This window comes from Podarcis erhardii, assembly GCF_964252035.2.
Source record: "Podarcis erhardii genome assembly, chromosome: 14".
Lineage (NCBI taxonomy): Eukaryota > Metazoa > Chordata > Lepidosauria > Squamata > Lacertidae > Podarcis > Podarcis erhardii.
In genome coordinates, this window is record NC_138503.1 from 52,655,858 (window position 1) to 52,680,137 (window position 24,280).

A 24,280-nucleotide genomic window follows, 5' to 3' on the forward strand; every position below is an offset into this window, starting at 1 on the left:
CTCCCCTCTGGGAGGAGAAGAGGCCTTGCCAACAGGGAGGAACTGATTGACGAAGTGGAAGCACTGGGAGACATGGGAGGAAGGGATCATGGCCTCCTGGCTTTCATGATACAGAGGCAAAGGAAAGCTGAGTGCAGTCAGACATGCACTCTGGGCTTGAAGAAGGCTGATTTAAGGAACTACTGGGTGAGATCCCATGGTCAGAAATATTCAACGAGAAGGGAGTCCAGGAGGGGTGGGAATTTCTTAAAAGTTAAATATTGAATGCACAAATGCAGACAATTCCAACAAGAAAGAAAAGTGAGATGCATCCAAAGGAACCCGTGTGGCTGGGCAAGATAGGCCATTGGCATTCAGATATGAATGCAGACTTTCAGGGGAAATCTGTAACTTTTCAAGTGCATCCTGTCTCTCAGTGGCCAGACAGATGCTTCAATAGGAAGCCCGCAAGCAGGACCCAAGCACAAGAGCCCTCTCTCCTCCTGTGGTTTCCAGCACCTGGTACTCAGAAGAATTGCTGCCTCCAACTGCAGAGGCAGAGCCGAGCCAATTTCTTAGTTTCCTCTATGTACAAAGGGGCTGATTATAAACCTGATGAAGAACTGATGGTCTTTACAGAGTGACTTGGCTCCTTCAGTAAGCTTGAAATAGCATTGTACATCAGCCCTGGCTCTGAATGCTCCCCTCCCCCCCAACCCCAGAGCAAGAATACTTTTTCGGCTTTGTTAAGCAGCCTTTTATCAACTGTAAATGTACTCCATTGCCTTTGAGATGACAGATGGCACTTGGAGAGCATAACTTGGATAAGAACCAGGATTCAAGGTCCCCAAGGTGACAGGAAAGTCTTTGCCACTCTGTAGCATTGAAGTTGAAGCCCACTCCAAAAGTTTGGTGGGTGAAGCATTATTTGCTGCCTTGGTTTGTTAATAAGTCCTAGGCATGAAGCTGGCACTTGAATCTGGAAACTGATATCACGGCAGACATCTCCAGTGTTACAATCAGTCCATGTTAAGTGTGGGCTCACTTCCATTTGCCCTGCTACTTTCTCCCAGGAAAGCCTGCAGTTCAGTACTGAATCGGAACAAACAGCAATCTGGTTTTCTATTTGTTCTGATTTGGCGCTAAAGAGCGCAGGGCAAAGGCAGAGTAATAGGAATAATGAATTTATTATACTCCACGCATCTGTCAGGGTTACCCTTGTCACTTTATGCGGCTTCCAACAAAATACAGGAGAGGGGGTGAACCACATCAAACATTAAACACTTTCCAAAATAGGGCTGCCTTATAATCTAATAAAATGCTGCAGCAGCCTTTAGTATCAGCTTAGGTAGCTTGTGCCATTAAAAAAATAAATAAATACTAGACAGCCGGGTTTCTAATATATTTCTACCACCCCGCATCCTTCAGGAAGCAGATGCCTATCAAAATCTTGCCTAAAGCAAACTTCCCCTCCCCAAGCAAATGTGTTGGTTGATCCTTAAGCAAAACGGAATAGGAACCAGTGTCATTTCTCAGAAGGGTTGTTATAATCCCATTTGTACGGATATAGATCATCCCTAAGCAATCACCAGATTTTGCCCGAAGCAAAATTTGAAGTGAATTTGGAAGTTCCTCTTCTGGCAGAACATCTGAGGAAGTTTGTTGATAGTCAAATGTTTGTCAATAAGACAAACAGCTTGAGCTTAGTCTACTCAGAAGTAAGTCCCATTGATTTCAATGAAGCTGATTCTCAGGCAAGTTGCTACAGGATTGCAGTGGGAACACATTTTTTTTCAGGTTACAAATTTTGGATACATTGCAATCTCAATGCACCTACAAAGACCCAGCCACCTGGAAGGAAATGTGATAGTCAGAAATATATATGGCCAGCATCCAGCTGACATGCCTGCTAGGGTTTCTGGATAGGTTTAGTTTTTTAAAAAATTAACAAACAAACACATACCAAACACAGGGTATTGCAAGCTGCTTTTGGAATCTTCATTTCAAAAGTAGCTTCCCATGTAGGAAAACATGAAGTCCCTCAAAACCTTTTGGATGCATGGAATCAACCAGGTTCTGCCAGTGACCAGGTGCTTCACCTCTACACCTTTAAACTGACTAAACAAACTTTCAACAGTATCTGAAAATTTAAAAACAACCATCAAGTACAAAAATAAATACATCAAATGCCTAAATTAGGTAAACTAATTCAATGCCATTGGTAGAGGGCACTTAGTCTGTGACCCTCCAGAGGTTGTTGGAGAGCAGCAGCCATCATCACTGGCTGAATCAAGATGGAGTTTACCACATCTGGAGGACAACAGATCAACCACCTATGGCAGCTCCCAGTGTTTTCTTCAAGGCTTCCCCATGAAAACTTCCGAGTGAATCCGTGCTTGTCAAGAAACAGCCAAGCATCTCTCAAACATCATATTAAATTCAAAAATTGATCCTAAATTCTTCATGAGTTGGTTTTTCTTCTTTTCTGCATTTTCTATGTATGGGCATTCTCTCACGTTTTTATGCCAATAAGTCTGTTCATTTTTATTCCCTCTCTTGTGAGAGCAGAATCCGTTTTTTTTTTTAATTCCTTACCTCATGGCAGGTCAAGATGTTCTTGAATTTGTAATCCCATCATCTTGATTTATAGAAGAGCCATATGACATACTTCTTAAAAGGTCTATTAAAATTTATTAGTGCTAATTTTTCATCTCCCTCAGACTGTACACTTGAACCCAGCATAATAAAGCAAAGCTGAATTTCAAAGCAAAGGCATCTCTTCTTTAAAAAAATAAATCAACGAATTAGGCCATTTATGTTAAAAACTATACAGCTGTATTTAGAGATTTCTATTGTAAAACATGCAACTTGTCGCAAACTCTGGGAAGGGTCCCAAGATTCAGAAGAGAAATTTTGATGAATCTATTAAAGTCTGTTCCAAAGGACATGCAATCATGCCATTTTTGTTTTGGCGTTGAAGTCATCCCAAGCTTTGGGGTTGACTTTGTTGGCATATAGTGGCAGCATTTTCTCCAGTGCTTCTTACGCTAACTGCAAGACCTGTTTGCTATCAGTATAACATTGCGTGCTGGGTTAACATTGGTGGGAATTGCATGACTGGGAAGTTCACCATAGCACTAATGGATATGGTGGGTCTACTGGTGCAGCTGGCATGCAGCATGATTGCCGGCCCCCCACTCCCTGTACACAAACTGGGGCTTAGGCCATGGAGCAACAGCCCCTTTACATAGCCCTTTCCTGTATTGAACTGCAAGCTTATTTCGACTCAGCCTGTGCTTAAATGAATTCTGCACAGTATCTAGTTTTTTTTAAGATGCTCAACACATAATACATATTGCCATTGTGTTGGGAAATACCATGAAATGTGACTGTTGTGCTTAGCCACAGATGCACTTAGTTTAGGACTGCACTGGCAAACTTCTCTACGAGTTTCTCTAGTTCCATGGGTTAAGTCCGATTTTCAATGTCAACGGAGCTATTAGGATTCATCCATTGTATGAGGCGCTCCTCTTGATGTCGTTTTCACTTTAGAGCTTGGTAAATAAAGTGCCCGAGACTCTGACAATTTTATGCTTTTGCCGATCTTTAAATCAAAAACAGCTGAATCGATTTAAGTACTCTTTTGTAAGAGGAAAAAATTGCATCCGGGCTGACAGGCTGTGTACCAAATTTCATCCCAAAGCGATTTCAAATGACTGAGTTATAAACCTCTATAATGAAAACAGTGACATAGCCTGAACTATTGCTGAACACAGGGTGCCTGGGTAACAATGGAGAAACATTGTCTTCCCATTGAAAGTGACGAGGAGCTGATCACCATTTCTTGCTTGGAAAACATTTCCCACCTTTCATATTACCATTTGTCTTTGGGAAAGAAAAGAGGTGACTCTTACTTTTCATTCTGGTATTTAATTAACTTTGGCTGGAATCATTTTTCTTTTAAAATCTTTTAAATCTCAGGGGCTTTCTTATCTTTCACACCCCACCAAAACCCTCACAGACTGCTTATCTTTTCAGTTCTTGGCAGGGTCAGGATATGCTTCAAGGGGTTTGGCAGTAACATGGAGTCTCGGGTCCCATCCATGCTGAGCTTGGTCTTGACTTTGCCACATGCTGTCTCAAATTTGCCTTGAAAAGTTACAGATTTTCACTGAGAGTCTGCATTCATATCTGAGCTGAGTGATAGGCCATAGTCCCTCTCTCCAAGCACTTGGTTTTGTGTGACTCCTAGAGAAGTTTTTCTATTTCTGCACCAAAACTGATTTCAGCCCCTTGGTATCAGAGAGTTGCCAAAGGCAACTTCACCTCTGTATCAAGTCTAGGCCTTAGGGCCACATCAGACTGGTCCAGTTTGCTTCATACTTTCTCATAGGAAAATGTATGAAAGCTGCATGTCCACCACATTCACTGCTTGTGAATATATGTCTTACGTTCTGCCTAACCGTGCTGGGAAGCAACAGCCAGTCTTCCCATCAGATCCTCACTTGGGCATGAAAGCCGTATCTGGCTTGCACACTTTTGCCTACATGGTAGTCAGATGTGTTGCATATTTTGAAGCAGTTCATTAAAATACTTGCAAGTTTCTGGGCCATCAAACCTCTGATCAAAAAGACTCTGATTATGCCAAGTGAAATAATAATAATAATAATAATAATAATAATAATAATAATAATAATACTTTGGATCATAATACTGTAGAACTTGTTTCTGATGAAGATAGGAGAGCGCAAACTATCACTTTTTTTGGAGTTCATATATGAAATGAACAGTAAAATCATCCGCATGTTTTCTCATAAGTAAGCCGCAGTGGGTTCAATGGCGCTTATGCCCAATTAAGCCTGCATGGGATTGTAGTCTAAACAGGTCAACTGCAACCTTGTCATAGAGTTTATCTTAAAAACTTCTTTATTCATTTACAGGAAAAGTTTTGTGCAGCTCGAAAACTCGTATGCTCACCAAGAGAAATGGTTCCAATAAAAAAGTGATATTGACTTCCTTGCATTGCCCTTTCCATTCTCGTTGGCCATCATGGATATTGCCTCCCTACCAAAGTTGTCTTGACTTTAAACTTTATTCCTTTCCCATCCCATCCTCGTCAAAGAATTGATGATCAAGACAGATTGGAAATGCCGTTCATAAGCCAAGCAGACTGGGGAGAATATATAAGGGTGTTCTCTTGGACATTTACTGCGCCCTTGCAAAACTGTCATGAAAATTTACCAATGCAGACACAAGTGGGCAAGCTGAATTTTTCAAGGTCGATTTACCGTATTGTGAGCACCAATTACTTCAGATTCAAGTGAGGTTTCACACATCTGGTGTAAAAGGAATGTCTTTATAAGTTTTCTTGGGGAGAAAATGCTTTTGGCTTACATGAAACTTCTCATTGATTTTTATAAAGATCTTGATGTAAGGCTGCAGTTATTGAGGCTAAGAAAGAAATGTTCATGCCTTATATTTGATCTTTCTGTGCTTGAGAAATGTATTAGATATTGTGGGTCTTGCCATAAGCTAAACATTTATTTTCAGGAATGTCCATTTGGCATGAGATTGTGTTAGGAGAATTTTGAGATCACAAACCTCGAATATGTATACATGCCGAAATGGATGATAGGATTAGGCCTTGCACCTTATACTTCTATACCTTCTTTTTGTTACTTTCTAAATAAGATTTTGTCAGCCTTAGCGGAGAGGTATTTGAAATGCACACAGTATTTTTGCCAGATTGGTGTATTGAATCAATTATGCTTGTAGGCAAGGGTTTAATTGCTTATTACATTTCTATCCCATCCAACGTAAGGGCTGTCAGATGAAAGGACCAGGGCTTTATTAGCCTTTAATTAAGGCAATATAGCTCACAGCTGAACTTGGGGGGGGGGGTTGTAGGCGAAGTCTGTGGCTAGTGCGTGGGGTACACAAGCAAAGTGTTCCTGCTCCCAATCTCTGGCATCTCCCTGTAGGAATGGGAAGGATCACCCCTTTTGCTTTTGAAAGCCTGAAGAGCTGCTCCTAATTAGCATAGAAAATACTGAGCTAGATGGACCGTTGTTCTGACTCATACTGAGGCAGCATGCCATCTATCTTCCTGCTCATGGAATTCCCATGCAACATGGAGTTATGCCTTGGGTTGCTGGGAGAATGAAATATACAGACGGCATGGGGTGAGATCTTGAGATGGTTTCTTCCTATGCTCACTTCTGCTGCAGTCCACAAACACCAATGAACCACCCTCCAGATATCTGAGCATCTCCTGGTACAGCTTAGCTATAGAGCACTTTGCAGTAGAGCTGGAGAGCCCTTTGCTTCTGTGGGAAGAAAGGAGCTGAGATGCTACCCCTTAAAAAAAAGATGAGGCTTCTCAGGGACCTGGTGGGAAACACCCAGGAGCCCATCCCAAGCTTCTACTAACTCTCCATGTCTATTGGGCAGTGAGTTCCTCCATTGACTGGGAAACCGATTTAACTCTGTTCTGGATTCTTGCTTGCTATCTCTACTGAGAGAAGGCAAAGTGCTCAGTTGCATTCCCCCCCCCCCCCGTCTCCATTATAAAACAACGTTCAGCAATTTCCAGGCAAGAGAGAGATATAATTATTGTCTCTGGACTGCAGCCATTCTATCTATGGCCTCCCAGGCCCCCAAGCAGGTAGCAGGCCACCTGTCATCCAGCTGGCTTTTCAAGGAGGAATCTTCTCATATGCCAGGCATAACCTGAGTCAGCCGTCCCCTCTGAGACCTTACCAATCATCTTCTTTAATGATTGAAAGCTGTGCTCTGGCTTGAAGACTCACTCGGGACATCCTTTCTTGGTGCTTTCCCATTTGTTGCTCCATGAGTGTAAATTGTTTAAAGAGTAACATTCAGAAAGCTGCTCACCTCCCCATTTCCTACTGTAAGCTCCTCACTGCATGATGCCTTCTCTTTTCTTTTCCTGCTTTTTGATTTGTTTTATATTACTTTGAGAAATACCATGGACACTGATAGTCTACGCCACGGACTGGCTGGATGCAGAGGATTGGTGAGGAGGAAGAGTCATATGCAGAGGAGGTAACAGGGTTTAGTGAGCAGGAAGAGTCAGGGCAGAGGACAGTTCAGACTCTGAGGCAGAAGAGGGGTCTGGAGAGGTGTGGGGCCAGAACACTGAAGCCCAGAAGTCTCCCCCTCCTGCTGCAGAAGCCAGGCTTCTCCCCATCCCCTTGGTCTCCCAGGGCACACAGGGAAATGAAGTGGGCTGAAATCAGTTGTTCGCAGGCATAGTTTGAGACTGCTTGGGAAAGACCCAGGGAAGGAGTAGCATTAGTAGGTAATGAGAAGGCAAGGCATTGAGTCCTCACTCCTGCCTCCTCCAGGCAAGATCTGCAGAGAAGGGTTGCTGGGGCCACTAGATAAGAGTGCTTCTGTTTCACTTTGAAGAAAGAGTTAACTTTACTAAGTTCTGGAGATCTGTTTTTTGGGGGGTTTTTGCTGCCCTACACCTGACCTGAGCCCTGACAGTCTATTGCGTTTATCTTTGCATTATTCCATTTCTAGCCCACCTTTCTGTCATTTTATTTTTCTTCACTTATTTATTGAATTTATATACTGCCCTATATCCAGAGGTCTCGGGGTGGTTCGCAGAACAAAATCAAAACATTAAACCACAATATAGCAATACCCACTCACCACCCACCGCCCACAAAAAAACCACGTTTCAAAAGGACATAAAATGTCAATCAAAACAACCAAAGGCCTGATTAAAAATGGAACGTTTTTTGCCTGGCACCTAAAGGTGTATAAGGAAGGCCTCAGGTGTACTTCCCTGGGGAGAGCATTCCACAGGCGGGGAGGCACTGCACAGAAGGCCCCATTCTCGTGTTGCCACCCTCCAGACCTCTTGAGGAGGAGGCACACATAGAAGGACATTGGGGCTTCCCCACAGCCACTAAGGGCCACTGTGGGGTTGCACTCCTTTGCTGTGACGTATTCCTGCTCCTGATCTCTGGCGTCCCCAGGTAGGACTGGAACGGAAACCCACCTGTCCCCTTTGCTGAGATAGATGGATCAATGGTCTGACTCAGTACAAGGCAGCTTCCCATCTTTCTTTCTCATCATGGATTTCCCAGGTACCTCGTTGATTTTTGTGGATTGCAGTAGGAAGAGCACAGCAGGGAGATGGGCAGCCTTTCATTTTGTCCCCTCCCTGGCAGAAAGAACTGCTCTAGCAGCAAGTTGCCCCGGGACTGCAGAGCTGTAGACTCTTAAGGCCTGCAAGTGTCTGTTGTTTCTTCATTCTATATTATTGCATTCTATAGCATTGCCATCTGTTGCAAGCTACCTCAAGGATCATCTGAATGAAAGGTGGGGTAGAAACCTTTCAATTTAATTAGTTAAGGTGGAGCTTCAGCTAAAGATTGAAATTGTCATGATGACGAGAAAGATGGGCAAAGGGAGCCAAAGAGACCTAGACCCAAAACAGCTCTGAGTGGCACTCCTCTTATGAAACCGAATGTGCTCACCACTCTAATTGCCAATGCCTGTCAAATAGGGCTTTCATCAGGGGGATGCCCTACCTGCATCTATAGAAAATGGCTTTCAATTTAGCAGTGGAAATTCAAGCTGCATGTCACTTTCCGGACCCATTTTCTTAACTGTGGGAGGATCGCTGTGGGTTTTTTTTTGCGAATGTGTTGTTGCTGCAATAAGTTGGCGGCAACTGTTTATTGCTGTAAATTTTTTAGCCTGCTGTATCCTTCCCGCTGTTTTAAGACCTCGGCCATTGCTGCCTTCTTTCCCATCTCTTCCTCTTTAAGAGTGCCCAGCCCTCTCCCCTAAAGGTGCCATGGGGGAAGAAATGCTTCAAATCCCTATTAGCGCTCTGACCCTGCTGGCGCAGTTCTTGCAGATGGGCTTTGCTGAGCTGGCTGTTGGCCACTTACAGTGGCTAATTAATACAAAGCGCTGCATAGTCTCCAAGCTGCTTAGCCAGCAGGGATATCTAAAGCTCCTTTGTTCTTCGGCTTTTGTTCCATTTCAGATCTTTGCACAGAAGCATGATCCTCCAATATCCCTGAGCTCTGGAAATGGATGCAAAAAAAATTTCACTCTGCAAAGTGCAGGAGGTAGTGTCCAATGCAGATTCCAGACACTGAAGCAAACTCCCGAGTGTTTGAGTTATTTTTTTTATTTTTAAAGGTTCTAGCGCTCTCAGCTAGAAGCATGTGGACATTTTTATTTTTTATTTGTTCAACAGGCAAGGATAGGCACCCTGGATCTACCTACTTTTCTGACCTACCTCTGTTTTTCTGCAAGTCCTCTTCTATATTTCCAGTGCTAGAAATGTGATTTATTGCATACCCAGTGTATTCTAGAAAAATCCTTCTTCCAGGGCACTCAAAACATATGAACAGTACAAACAAGATAACAAAAAGAAAAGAAAAGAAATTATGCTACCATGAACAAATAAAATGCATGTTTTTGCAAAGTTTACTATGGAAATTTATATGAAATTTGACAGTTGCAAAATCAGGGGCGGGAGCACGGTTGCACTTATAGCCCAGGGATGGTTTCATAAAATAATGTAATGTGTGAAGAAAATAAGCTAAATGCTAAGAACCCAAAGTCCCTCGTGGACTGGATAATCTTGACATTTAATATGGCTTTGCATGTAGTCATAAAACATTACTGACTCCTTGAGTTTTTGTGAGTTACTCCCTGGTGAGAGGCGCCTTGAAACAACAGCCCATGCTGGAAGTCAGAACGTTCCATGTTATCCCATATCTCATAACAAGAAATCAACCTCTGGGTTGGATCTCCACCATCATCATTGATCTTGTGTGGATTATGGATCTTTCTCTGTCTGCAAAAACCGATGCTTGGTTTCTTGCTCAAACTACCACTTACTGGGCTTGTGGTACCATCAAGCATTGTTACTGATGGCTCCCCTGGGTTGTGTGAAAGCCAGCAGTTCACAAGGGGAGTGTAGCCATGAGTTTTGTGTCCTTTTAAAGGAATACTGCAAGGGGCGATGGGATAACTAATTTGCCTGCAAAGGACTGCTTGCTCCTGTGCAAGATGGCCTCTTGGCGGATACCATCTGGAGAGGCCCTTCTCTCAGAAGCCATGAATCCTCAGTTGGGGTGCCTTGGCTTTGCAGTGCCTTATCCACCTGGCACCCGTTTTTAGGAGTTTTGTTTGCCTGAGACTTCAGGGTCACTTAATTTGTGCTGGGTTTCCCCTCCCTCAGCTGTTCAGTTTGGTGCCCTCTTCCCATTTTTTAGCCAACAATCGTTTTTTGGTTTTGCAATTTGTTTGTACTTGCAGCATGCCTTGAAAATGATGGTCAAAAAGTCTTGATCAGGGAAATGGGAATGGCAGGTCTTTGTTCCCCACTACAGTGGGCACAGAGGTCAAGGATTCTAATATCAGTGTGGGGTAATAGTTACAGCATTGGATTAGGACCTACAAGATATCAGGATTCACTTGGCCATAAAGCTTACTGGGTGAGCCAGTCACTCACTCTCAGCCTGACCTACTTACCTAACCTAGTGCTCTCAGTGTTCATGGCACTAAATAGAGGTCCTCGTCCCAAAGATCATACAAATTATAATTCAACTCAGGGGAAATAACAGAGGAAGGGGAGGTGAAGGGGTAGACAGGGAACCAATGTGTGATTCTCTCCATTGAAAAGAAAAAGGGAATGTCTGACTATATTCCAAGGAACATTTCCCAAGTGCGATGTTGTCTAAATGATGAAGGAAAAAATAACTTCCCATCCTATCCACAGGTTGGTGTTATAGGAGAGGAAGAGGAATGGATAACTTTGTGCGAAGTGGAGAAAGAATCAAATGCTCAGATGCTGGAGATCCCAAACCTCACGCCTTATACTCATTACAGGTGAGAACAGCAAGTAATTAATTGCTGCGCCAACGTGCTACCAAGTGTCAGCGAGGGGCAGCTTCCCAGCCTGCAAGCAGCTGGTGGGAGGAATGATGGAGGAAAATTTACACCTTGAAAGCGTTTGCACTTCAACGACCCCACGTGATGTATTTTAATTGTCACCTTCACATAGCAAAATAATTAATCAATCTGGCAATGGGAGTAAGGTATGTAAAGTGCACTGCTAAATAGTGCCGTTGAATAACTGAACACATACCTGATGCAGATTTTGTCTAGACTAAAAGTTGCACCAGTTCAATTAAAATTGATCTTGTTTCGTTTGTGGGGAAGCTGAACTGAAATTGGCTGAATGCTCATTATATCACTTTGGCTTGATTCAGCGGATGAAGTCAGTATAACTCAGTTCTCTTTTCTTCTCACCCCAACCCCATCATTCTACTTAAATGAATTCAGGGGTGTTGCAGAACCAAAGAAGACTCCCAACAATATCAAGTGCCGTCAATAAGAGGGACATCCCACTCCTAATTTAATTTAACAATTCTGCCTGCCCTTCTTTGACTGTATTTGAAAATTCCACCTCCTTAGCCTGTGAAGCTGCCCCAGAAATGCGGATTTAAGGAGCAATAACTTTTCTGAAGCTAAGCAGGTCTGGGTCTGGTTGGTGCCTGAGTGGCATTATTCCCAGACTTTGGTAAAAAAACAAAACAAGCAAAAGCTTTGGTGCAAAACTGGGGTGGAAACACTTTTAAACTGCTGCTTTGTTTATTGTTGCTGCTTTTTAATCTCTTGTTTACCACCGTATTTTTCGCCCTATAGGATGCACTTTTTCCCCTCCAAAAATGAATGCAGGCTTCAGGCAGCTCTGTGCAACCCTTGGGAGACCGGCGCAACTTCGCGCCGGTCTCCCGAGGGTTGCTCAGAGCTGCCTGCAGTCCCGGGCTTTGCGCAGCTCTGTGCAACCCTAGGGAGCCTGGTGCGAAGTCGCGCCGGTCTCCGAAGGGTTGCGCAGAGCTGCCTGCATTCCGAAGCCTGGGGCGTGCTGTCGAGGGCGCCCGAGCTTCGCACAGCTCTCCGCAAGCCTGGGGAGACAGGGGCGACTTCCTGCCGGGCTCCCTAGGCCTGTGGATAGCAGGCTGTTCTCGGGGCTGGGGTCGGGGGAAGCTCGGGCTTCCCCTGCATCAGCCCCGCACCTGGGGGAAAAATTCTTTATTCCCCCCCCCAAAAAAAAAACAACTAGGTGCGTCCTATGGGGCGGTGCATCCTATGGGGCGAAAAATACGGTATATTTGTTTTTGCCTTAATTTTTGTCCTCGAAATGTCTTTACATCAAAGGGCAGGCTGCACTTTCACCACGTAGACAGATAAATGCAAATCAAACAGTCCAGCGCATTTACTTTTAAATAACCTCACCATTTCAATATAAAATTATATTATTACGTATTTCAATATAAAATGACATTTGGAAAAAATTACATAGAAGGTTAGCTGCATATTAGCGTGGCACCACAAAAGCAGGCAACCAGTGGCACTTTCATCAGCCTCACTTCCCTTCTCACCTCCTGCCTCTCAGCCACCATTGTTTATTTCACAATAAATGTGTTAGGACTTAAAGTGCCATGGGCTTTTTTGGTTGTTTCTGATCTAAGAGAGTCTCTGCAAAGTATTTGCAAATGCCATAAGGTTGCTGATAGCATTTCCCTTGTTCGTACTTATTCCTCAGCATCAACTTAATGTGTCCCTCTTGACAAGGCATTTCGGTCTAAATAAGTTATATCAAATGGCGAGGAACAAGGGCAAAGGTCTGTAATGTTGCTATTTTAGCAAGTACTCTTCACAATAGAACATTGTTGCCTAAAAGCATTCTGAGATCCTTGAGTGGAGGAGTTTTTAGCAGCAGTTGCTCTGTGAGTCACGTTCCCATGATTCAGAAAATAGGCCTGGTGTATGTTTGACCAGATTCAGTTATTTATATAAGTCATCTGCTGCATTCATATATGCTTCTGATAAAGGTAAGTGTTGGGACAGAAGTGGTGAGAGAGTTCTCCGTAGAGGAAAATGGAGCACTTCTTTGTAAGGAACAAGCGAGCACCAGAAAATAGAAACAGCCTTTCTTTCTGGCTTATTTCATTCCAGCTCGACACCTTTGCTACTTTTACAGTAATGCATATGCATTTCCTTGGCTCTGTAGCCCCAGCCTTTGAGTTGAAGTTGGGTGAAATTTTTCATCATCATAATAGATTGCGTTAACAGCACTTTTGGATGTTTATGAGACCAACTGAATAATGTCACCTGGGAACAGGCATGAAGGAATATGCTGGGGAATAGCTCTGACTGACCTACTTGCTTATCATACTTAAAAGCTGTTCCTGCTTCATTTCCCTGTATCAGATTGCCACACAGGAGCAGGACAGGAGGGTGGGCAGGCAGGGGGACAGCTGCTGGCAATGCTACCTGGGTGCATTGCTTGATGAGAAGTCCATTATACGACACTAGCTAACCCAACGTAAGAGTCTGCTCTGATCCATCCATTACGCTTTTGCAAATTGATCTCCAAACTGAATTTCTTCCCTCACATTCGCCATCCTTTTGAGCCCTCTGAAGCTATTGTGTGAGTGTCCATAAGATGATGAAATGAGTCGCGTCTCCCAAATGCCACTTGGGCTTATCAGCTCCATCATCTTGCCAGGTCTTGGCACGGCATTCCTACATGATGAAAAGGTGGGAGGGAATAGAAAGCACTAATTATTGGACTTAGACTGCATCTTTGTCAAATGTGCTTCTTTTGTACTGTGCCCTGTCAGAGTTTGGGAAATTAATGGTGTTGTTTTGCTTAATGCATTTTCCTTTAATGCACTTCCTTAACGAGATCTGAGCAGATAGACTAATGGCATTACACAAGCTCGCACAACCTTTCTTCAATCCCAGTCTTTTAATGCCAGAAAGCCAGCAGTCAGCAGGGACAAGTTGAGCAGCTAACGTGTTAGCACAAGGAAGCCTGAATGGACATTATCTCCTGTCTCTTTTGTTATGATGGCCGTATGCACCTCTAATGCCTTTTCTAAAACTGGTGCCATCACAAGGAGGAGTGATTGCTGTCATAATTTGGAACAAATGGGATTGGTTTTGATCCAAGTGTTCATATTTGGAAATCTTGCATCAAAGGCAAGCTATTTGTTCCACATCAGTGGTGTTTGGGCAGGGATCATTAGGGAAGTCTTTGGCAATGGACTCATTCCAGAGAAAGTTGCTCAAACCTAAATGGATTTAAGGATACGGTTGCTTCTTTCTGGATTCAACTCGATGTGATAGCCACATTTGCAAAGAGAAGGGAAGCAACCTCTAATTGGTTTAATCAGTGGGTTAACCAACTAAAGCTTTAGGTAATGATGGCCGGTTCTAATTGGGGAGAACAAATTTTAATCAGGGAGGCTGAGAGTCAAACTCACCCTTGTTCATTTTTAGATGCTGTTTGGTCTTCGTGTGAAACTGTAATAAAGAATGAAATAATGAAGAATGAAACAGGGAAATATTCAGGTGCTGAGGGGAAACAAACCATGACCTCTGGCTCAGCATGTCATCCCAACTAGGAATCCTGTTTAGTTTTGCTCCAACAAACCATAAGCCAAGAACAAACCTTGGCCACAGTTGGTGGCATGTTGGGAGTGAAATTTTAGAAACTAAAATTTCTGTAATTACTTGAAAGCCCAAACAAGAAATCTGCCATTTTCTTATATTGCACTTTCCAGTATATGTTTTTTGACCTGCTCAGTGGGCTGTCATTATCATTCTTTCAGTCTGAGTTATCTGATCAAAAAGAATCTATTTGCCCCTTGAAAATCTCACAGTTGTAGCAGAGCAAGGAACATATGTCACCTGCCATTTATCTTTGACCAATGCTGCTGTTAGTCACTTAAAAAAAATCAGTTTGATGAAGAAGGATTTCCAGAGGTTCTGTTTTCAACCCTACGTGGCTCTTCTAAATCTTCCTGTACACTTTCTGTTTGTTCCTCTCTGTGTCCTTCAGGTTCAGGATGAGGCAGGTGAATGTGGTCGGGCAAAGTCCGCTCAGCCAGCCGTCACGCGTCATCCAAACTCTCCAGGCACCGCCAGACGTTGCGCCAGGGAGTGTGACTGTGCGCACAGCCAGTGAGACCAGCTTGTGGGTCCGCTGGGTGGTAAGTTGATCGTAACAAGACAGCGCAGGAGGAGGAACAACATTCAAACTTTTCCCTTAGGCAAGGAGTCCAAAACTCACAAATGACTTTTCCAGAGAAAGCCATTTATTTCCTTTTTCCCAAGCACTGCGGTCACATCTGAAGCTCCACATTTCTGGCTATATACCAGAATAGGATGTGCTCACTAATGGACCAAACAATAAAAGCATAGCAAGGAATTATAAATATGATATAATTGGAATAGACCAGATGCTGCCTCTTGTTTGTTTATGTTGATGTGTTTCTGAAGAAATGCCATGAAATTCGGTTCATTGTGTAGCCACTTTCATCCTAAGTTACTGAAATTGCAAAGAGATTTTTTTCCCCCTACACAGAGGGAAACAGTGCCAATGTGGAGGTTATATCCATGTGATAGATTGCAGAGCTAAGTGATTAACTCTGGAATCGGGTGATAAATTGCAGGGCCATTGATAAATGAATTTATCATGTGGCTTTGACTGCTATACCCACCCCTCAGCCTATCTGACTGAAATCCATTCAATTATTCCAATTTCCTCTGCTATTCCACTCCAAATAGCCTTCCCAAGGATATTTCTTCCTGGTTATCTTTTCAGCACCCAGTGGATGCTCCCAGAGGTTCTTATGTAAGATGGGAACTGCTGCAGCTCGTCTGGCAATCAGGAAAACGTTCTGTGCATACGTTTCCTGAATGCTCAGAACCCCTTTGAATTCTCCAAGTCATCAGGGCATTCCTATAACAACAGGGAATAAGTGTCTGCTCGTATTTGGCATCTGGTCTTGGGAGCTTGCTGCTCAAGGGAGAACAAGCTGCAGATCCTGCCAGGTACACCCAACCTTTGGGTGTGTGCCGAAAGTAGCTCTTTGGATCCCAGTCAAAGAGGCGGGAAGTTATTGTAAGCAGAGAAGATGGATGAATGGGCAGAGAGCCAGCGAGGCAGGCAAAGATGAAAGGGGCGTATCATGTGACTTTGCAATTAACTGCATTAATATTGTTGCTGGCCATTTGTGCATCTCTGATAATGGTCCAGAAAGAACTATCAGCTCCGGAGATTTTTACACCCATGAATTAAAGCCTCATTTATGGGCCAATGAGACAAAAAAGAAAGAAGGAAGAAAGGAGAATATTCTGTGCTTCCTGAGCTGAGGAGCAAAGACAGATCTGCCTATCTGCAACGCGCTTGCAAGTTGTGGCAATGTTGAGCTGATCCTGTGCAGGGTTGGGATTAGAGGAGTTTTCTGCTCCCCTTCTCATCATTCCCCTTCCACTGAAGTAGATATGGACATGACTGATCCATTCCAGGGCTGGCCACTGCAGCCTTAACACCAAGGCCCTAAATGCATACAGTTCTGGAATCAGTTCTGGAAGTCCGTTCAACTTCCAAAACGTTGGAAACCCCAAGCATGGCTTCTGATTGGCTCCAGGAAGCTGCGGGAGCCCCGTCAGACATTCGGCCTCCAAAATAACATTTGAAAACCGGAACACTCACTTCCGGGTTTCGATCATCTGGGAGCCAATTTGTTCAGGAGCCAAGTCATTCAAGATCCAAGGTACGACTGTGCTGGTGCCAAGTTCAATGTTCACAGTCCACAAGTGAACAGAATATGACAGTATGACATGTTCCTGTTCAGGTGCCAGCCAGCCAGTTAGCTGTGCCCTGTTCCAGAATATTCCATTTCATTCCACCTCTCCCTCATGTGCTCCTTTTGGGAGGGGAGGGGCGGTGTCCGCCTGTCAATGAACATTCAACATTCTTTGGTCACTGAGCACTCTCACTCCTCATTAGGGTGTTCTTGGGTTTCCCCCCTAAATTCCTGCAACCCCCCCTAAAAAACCAAAACCTTCCAGATACCTCCCTCGGGATCCATACTTGGAGAATAAAAGGGCTGTTAGTATATGGTGTTTCCTCCTGTTTGTGCCAATTGAAAGATCTGACCCAATGTGGGTAACAAATGTCACAGAAGACCACACCCTGCGCTTTTAAACCTCCATCTTGCCCATCACTAACATGCCACCCTTTTCCTCCATGTCCAGCCATTGCCTGACTCCCAGTACAATGGGAACCCAGAGTCAGTGGGTTACAGGATCAAATACTGGTGTGTGGATGTGCAGCCTATTATACTGACAAAGGTAATCAATGATCGGTTGGAGAGGGAGCACACCATCGAGGATCTAGAGGAGTGGACAGAATACGAGCTGCAGATCCAAGCTTTCAACGCCATTGGGGCAGGACCCTGGAGCGAGGTGATGCGAGGTCGCACGCGGGAGTCAGGTAGGTTGTGTGGGACGACTCTCGGTGATCGCTAAACTCCTAAAATGATATCTGCTTTTCCTTCTGATTTTACACTGGCCTGCTGCTGGCTTGTTTAATGTATTTTTATCCTGCCTTTCTCCCAAGCTGGAATTCGTGGCTGCTCCCACTGTTTAAAGACATTGTTATGAAGTACAAAGTAATTAGATGACATGAAAACAATGGTTACAATACATTAAAGCACGCTTAGAACCAGCATTAGAGTACAGTTTGCCCTGACAGAGCCCAGTGGTCAGCACAGTCTGCACTTCAGTTTCTAAAGACCTGTCTGAAAATGAGGGTCTTAGCCTGCTGGCAGAGGGATGGAAAAAAGGGAGCCAGTCTATTCTCCCTTGGAAGGAAATCTCACCATTTGGGAGCAGCCACAGAAAATGCATTCTCTCTGTCTCTTGTGTGGCTACTAAGTGTGTTGATGGGACTGAGAGAAGATGCTTATCTGAGGATCTTAGCACCCAGGCAAGTTCATACAGGGAGACATGATCTTTCAAGTAGCCTGGGCCCAATGCAAGCTGACATTGGATTTGTTGTTGTTGTTGTTTAGTCATTTAGTCGTGTTCGACTCTTCGTGACCCCCTGGACCAGAGCACGCCAGGCACTCCTGTCTTCCACTGCCTCCCCAGTTTGGTCAAACTCATGCTGGTAGCTTCGAGAACACTGTCCAACCATCTTGTCCTCTGTCGTCCCCTTCTCCTTGCGCCCTCCATCTTTCCCAACATCAGGGTCTTTTCCAGGGAGTCTTCTCTTCTCATGAGGTGGCCAAAGTATTGGAGCCTCAGCTTTAGGATCTGTCCTTCCAGTGAGCACTCTGGGCTGATTTCCTTCAGAATGGAGAGGTTGGATCTTCTTGCAGTCCATGGGACTCTCAAGAGTCTCCTCCAGCACCATAATTCAAAAGCATCAATTCTTTGGCAATCAGCCTTCTTTATGGTCCAGCTCTAAATTCCATACATCTCTACTGGGAAAACCATAGCTTTAACTATACGGACCTTTGTTGGCAAGGTGATGTCTCTGCTTTTTAAGATGCGGTCTAGGTTTGTCATTGCTTTTCTCCCAAGAAGCAGGCGTCTTTTAATTTCGTGGCTGCTGTCACCATCTGCAGTGATCATGGAGCCCAAGAAAGTAAAATCTCTCACTGCCTCCATTTCTTCCCCTTCTATTTGCCAGGAGGTGATGGGACCAGTGGCCATGATCTTCGTTTTTTTGATGTTGAGCTTCAGAACATATTTTGCGCTCTCCTCTTTCACCCTCATTAAAAGGTTCTTTATTTCCTCCTCACTTTCTGCCATCAAGGTTGTGTCATTTGCATATCTGAGGTTGTTGATATTTCTTCGAGCAATCTTAATTCCGGCTAGGGATTCATCCAGCCCAGCCTTTCGCATGATGAATTCTGCATATAAGTTAAATAAGCAGGGAGACAATATACAGCCTTGCCGTACTCCTTTCCCAATTTTGAACCAATCAGTTGTTCCATATCCAGTTCTAACTGTAGCTTCTTGTCCCACATAGAGATTTCTCAGGAGACAGATGAGGTGATAAGGCACTCCCATTTCTTTAAGAACTTGCCATAGTTTGCTGTGGTCAACATTGGATTTATTATTTATTTATTGCATTTCTTTGGATATATATGTATATAAAAGTCTCACAGCAACTTTGCAATAGGCTTATGCATTGAGGGCACTTTTCCACAAGTCATATGCAGCTCCCTGATGCAGACGCGGCGCTCCAAGGCACAACCTTCCTTCTTGCCCAGGGGGCAATAAGATGGAACCTGGAGTGCAAGAGACTAAGGCACAAAGTTTAGCTTTGTATCTCTGCTGTTGAAAGCCATTTGAAAACCTTACTAGAGGTATCAATAATAAATGTGGATTAGACAAATTCATGGAGGATAAGGCTGCCAATGGCTATGTTTTCCTCCAGTGTCAGAGTCAGTTGGCTTCTGATACCGGTTGCTGGCAATTGCAAGTAAGGAGAGCGCGACTGTGCTCAGCTGCTGCTTGCAGGCTTCCCAGAGGCATTTGATTTATCACTGTCAATCGTGGACTTTGGTCTGATCCAGCAAAGCTCTTCGAAAACTATACAATACATACAAATTCATGGGAAAAAAAGATGCCCTGAAATTTGTAAATGAAACTCCTGCACAGGAGATAGGAATTTTGTGCAGAGGACTGCATGTGAGGGGTGGTTGAGCTGAACTCGTTACCTTGTGGCCATTTTCTTGTGTTCAGCATCATCCCTCTGGGTTCCAGATACATCATTACTTTTGCTTGATGGCCTCAACAGTAAGGAATCCTGACCAGAACAGTGACTCACTCATAGATGCAGTGGGTAGTCTCCTCTGAGGGTGAGTCATTTTGCCTCTTGCCCACATTGGAGGTGATTGGATCATTCATTCAGTCCCAGTGCAAAGAGACAGCAGAACTCCCTATTCCATTTTTGCTGATTTACTGGGAGGCTGATGAAAAGGAGGCCACCTAGAGCCTCGTAGGAGCCTTTAATTATGAAATCAATTTCTTTCTCATTGCATGCTAGCAGCCCTCTCAAGCTGCAGAGAATTTGCTCAGGGAATGACAGGTACCGACTTCCTCAGCTACTAGTTATTAGAACCTTTGGGCGGCCAGGGAGGGCGGGCACAGAGAAATGGGTTTCAAAATGCATCTATTATTTTGCTTTCTACAACCTCTGCCAGCACATTTCTCAACAGCAAACATTTCACCTCTTGTAATTTGGGAACGTGCTTACTTGGGTGGTCCAGGTTTTGCAAGGAGAAATCTCCACCAGGCAAGGCTCTGGGACTCCTGCCCAGCAGCAGCAAGACGAGGGATAAGCAATGCTTGCTCATTAGCATCTGTGGAAGGTAGTTATTAAGCTGTTATCTAGATAACTTCAAGCAAAGCTCTTCTCTCTCAGCTCCAGCCCACATGCATCCGACGTAATTTACCTTTCTGCTGCGGGTGAATAATTGAGCAGAGTGACCTTTCTTGAATTAAGTATTCAACAGTGAAAGTAAATCACCGTCTTCGCTAACCTGCACAATGAGCAAGGGTTGTGTTTGCAATTTGTCTCCATAATCATAGAGGGGCTGCCCATTGCTACTGCATGGTTAAGGCTGGGTCCCATTTATCACTTTAAACAAGATTTCAGCCCCTTTTCTTGTAATAAACAGCTCAGCATCCCCAAATTTGCATATTTTCATTAGTGCTGGGGTAAGGGTTCAATTAAAGCCAGAGGAGCCATGGCAGGATGCAGAAGCAAGGGAGAGTTGGTGAGGGTGACAATGACAAATAAGTATGATGCACTGATACCCATTTTACATAATCAGTGCACCACATGACCCGTTTCAAGCATCTCTATGGGGTCAGTAGAAAACAGCTAGGTTTATGGGCACGCCAGTCCCCCAACCACTTAAGCAGGAATTTGTGGAGTTAATCAGATTTAATTGTGCTCAACGGCCACCATATTTACTCAGGCATGCATTCCATAGATTTCAGTGAGATGTGCAGTAACCATATGGCCACTTTGCCATGTGCCAAACTCCACATTCTTAATACGTCTATTTTTTTTAAAAAAGAAAACAAATTGTGATTTGATCTTTAGTGTTCAGTCACATCACATGCTTCAAGGAGGCAAGAGCCCATAATCCTAACCCTACCACCCCCACCCCCATTCTGGATTCTGAGGGATTGCAAAGACAATCAACGCTATCAAGACAAAACTGTTCCCACAGCACCCAGTTGTCCAGGAGGAACTGGAGCAGCCCATCATTTTTTATGCATATTTGCCAGTCTAGGCAGTGAGAGGCAATAGCTGGTCTTAGAAAGGAGGCGAGTCTCTCTAGATCTGCATCTTCTTCAAAGGAAAGGAGTCTTCTTCATTCAAGAGTGTGTGCCTTGCGTACGGGAAGCCCCAGCTTTGATCCTTTCTTCAGTTGAAATAAAATGTGGCTTTTGAAGGGCTGGAAGAATCTCCTTTCCAAAACCCTTAATAACTGCAGTTTGAGGCTTGCCGTTAGTCTCAGGAAAGCTAGATAGGGATATTGCTGCTGTTTTTTACCAGTAAAAGGAAGGTTCTCATTTGAGGGATGGCAGGAGAAGTGGCAGAAAGAAGATAAGCAATTTAGTCACCCAACCCATTCAGGACAGGACTTGGGATTACAGGTACCTGGATATTTATGTATTATTTTTTAGCAATTTATATCCTGCCCTTTGTACATAGACCTCAGGATGAGTTACAACAGAAAAAAGTAAATTTGCAGGTGCAATCCGGGTAAATATATGGGGTTCCTGCCTTAGGAAAATCAATAATTCCTTTATTCAAAAGGAAAATGTCCTTGCAGGCACCTGGGTTGGCAGTAGCTGAGCTTCAAATATGGCATCTTTGGCAATCACACGTAGCCGAGTAAGATTGTCTTTCATGTCTTAACAGTGAGTCCACTCACTGTGGATGTCCTTCCACAGTGGGGACAAAGGTTTCCGGGCAGGAGTTGATCATGTGAGGCTTTGCCAAGCATGCCTTCCTCTTAGCGCGTTTCTCCCTTTCGTCCTGAGTATGAGCGTCTTCAAAGTCCATGACACCTTTGGTAAAGGCTGTTCTCCAACTGGAGCGCTCGCAGGCCAGTGATTCCCAATTGTTGATGTTTATACTACATTTTTAAAGATTTTCCTTGGGAGAGTCTTTAAGCCTCTTTTGTTGACCATCAGCATTACGCTTTCCATTTTTAAGTTGAGAATAGAGTAGTTGCTTATCTACTGGTATTAACCTAATTGCCTGCTGCAGTTTATATATTCTACTCTTATTCCAGAGCTTGTGTTTGGGCAAAAGCACATACTTTTGCAACACACTTGAAAGATTGGTGGAACTGCTAGACACATGGCCATATTTTAATGGGCAGCCTTCAAAGCCCTGCTGCCACTACACCTTGAATCAAAAGCTGCAGCTTAGCAGGTTACTAGAAATGGGCAGTTCAGAATATATTGCTGGGGCAAGCAGGGGCAAGGGCACCTGGAAACTGGGAGAGAGTGGTCAAGGAGCAGAGGATAAACACATTTGGCAGGAAAGATGTTAGAGATCATTCAAGTGGGATTTTGAACGGGGGGGGGGGAGAGCAAGTCCCTCTGACTGTGGATTGCCCCCATGCTGCTCACAACAATTGTTAGAGATGTTGCAATGAGGGAAGTCTGTCTTGTCCCCTAGCAAGGCCAAGAGACAAAAATAATGTGTGGGACTTCCTGAACAACTGTAGGCTTCTGCACATTTTCTCCTAACCTACATGCCACAGGAAAGCAATACTGCGGTGCACAAACTGAGCTGCATCCTGAATATCAGTTTACAAAGCTCTGAACAGCTTGACCCTCGCCTCTGAATGTGGCCGTGATAATCTAATAGCTGACTTTATCAACTATGTAGCTGTGGATATGCGCTATCTGGGGGCCAGTACATATAAGGGCAGCAGGGACACCATGCATCAGAAATGAATTATGGTGTGAAATAGAGGAGGTTTTTTTTTATTAAAAAGAAGAAGAAGAAGTACCCATGAAAAGGTTCTGTTCATACAGTGGCGTTCCTATTAACTCTGACTTGAACTATGCCATATTCTAGGACTCCTTCCACTGGAAGAGCAATAGAAGGAGTTAAGAACCAAAGAACTTAAAAAGAGCCTGCTGGAATAGCTCCATCTAGTCCAGCATCCTGTTCTCCCAATGGCCAACCAGATGCCTGCAACAGAACTTGAATGCAGCAGTTCGATCCCAGATCCGTGTAGATCCCAGCAGCTGGTATTCAGAGGCATACAGCCTGCAATAGCGAAGGTAGAAAATAACCACTGTAGCCCTGTAGCCACTGAAGATCTGCAAAGAAGCCAGAAAACTGCAATTTGTGGAGGGTGCTTGGAATTCTCTGTTAGCGTTCACTTGCCTTGCCACCCGCTCAGCAGATCACAGTTCTAAGGAGGCAGGGATTGACTAAATCATTAAATCAGTCCAAGTTTGTGGTGTAGATATGTCCCCGAAGCAGCTCCACTATGGCTTTCCAGCAGCAGAGGGCTTGGCCTTACAGAGCTTAATCAGTCTTATGGACAAGGAAGTTTAAATAACTCAAGGTTCTTATGAACCCATAGTTAGGCTTTTCACCTTGTACTGAAACACATTTTTGCAAAGGGTAACCTCCTTCTTCTTTGAAAACACACGCGCACGCACACACAGTGATAGTAACCCAGTTAACTTCAAGAGAGCTCATTTGCGAAAACAAAGTACCCATCTTGTGCTTCATCTTTCAAAATAACTATGTGATCAAGAAAAGCGAGTGGCATTGCATTCATCCTGCCACTGACAAATGGTGAAATTGGCCTGGAAGGAACATGGAAATTTGTTTGGGTCATGGGGATCAGGACAGGGATGTCTGTTTTGTGTCAATGAAGCAATCTACAAATAAACCACAGGCAAGGTTGACATGATAAAAATGCTGGAAACCCCATGAAGAAGTCCTTGCCGTGGAGGGAGGGCACAGCTGATATCAGTCGTCCCCCACCCCCCATTCAATTTACACAGTTATAATTAACTACTGAATTGACTAAAGCTCATCTGATTAATCAACTAAGGTTTCTTAAGTTGGAAGATAGATTAGGTAGAAAGAGACAGAGAGAGCTTGTGGTTTCTGTGGATTTGTTTACAAACCCAAAAGGACCCAATGTCAGATCTTATCTGCTCATACTAGGACCTCCCCACAATCACCACCTTTTTGATCATTTAAACAAGTGCCTCAAGTGGCCTTGGCCAAAGCAGAGAGGGAAGAAAAGCCACATTCTCTGCATTGTTGGGGCTTAGACTCCCCCTAGCAGTGATCCTTTATTATACACATCTTTTAAAAAAGAAGAAGATGTGAAGGCCATCTCAGCCTCTTGTGAACCAT

At 44.0% G+C, this 24,280-nt stretch overlaps 1 protein-coding gene across 6 annotated transcripts in view; it reads left to right on the forward strand.

Annotated features, from left to right (window-relative positions):
- Window positions 1–24,280, forward strand: part of SDK1 (sidekick cell adhesion molecule 1) — a 595,311-nt gene that overhangs the window by 460,370 nt on the left and 110,661 nt on the right. For all 6 annotated transcript variants that reach the window (XM_081839463.1, XM_081839466.1, XM_081839467.1 and 3 more), the window contains exons 23-25: window positions 10,760–10,869; window positions 14,897–15,047; window positions 17,101–17,338. In XM_081839463.1, the coding sequence (XP_081695589.1) occupies window positions 10,760–10,869; window positions 14,897–15,047; window positions 17,101–17,338 (499 nt within the window). The remainder of the gene's footprint in view (window positions 1–10,759; window positions 10,870–14,896; window positions 15,048–17,100; window positions 17,339–24,280) is intronic.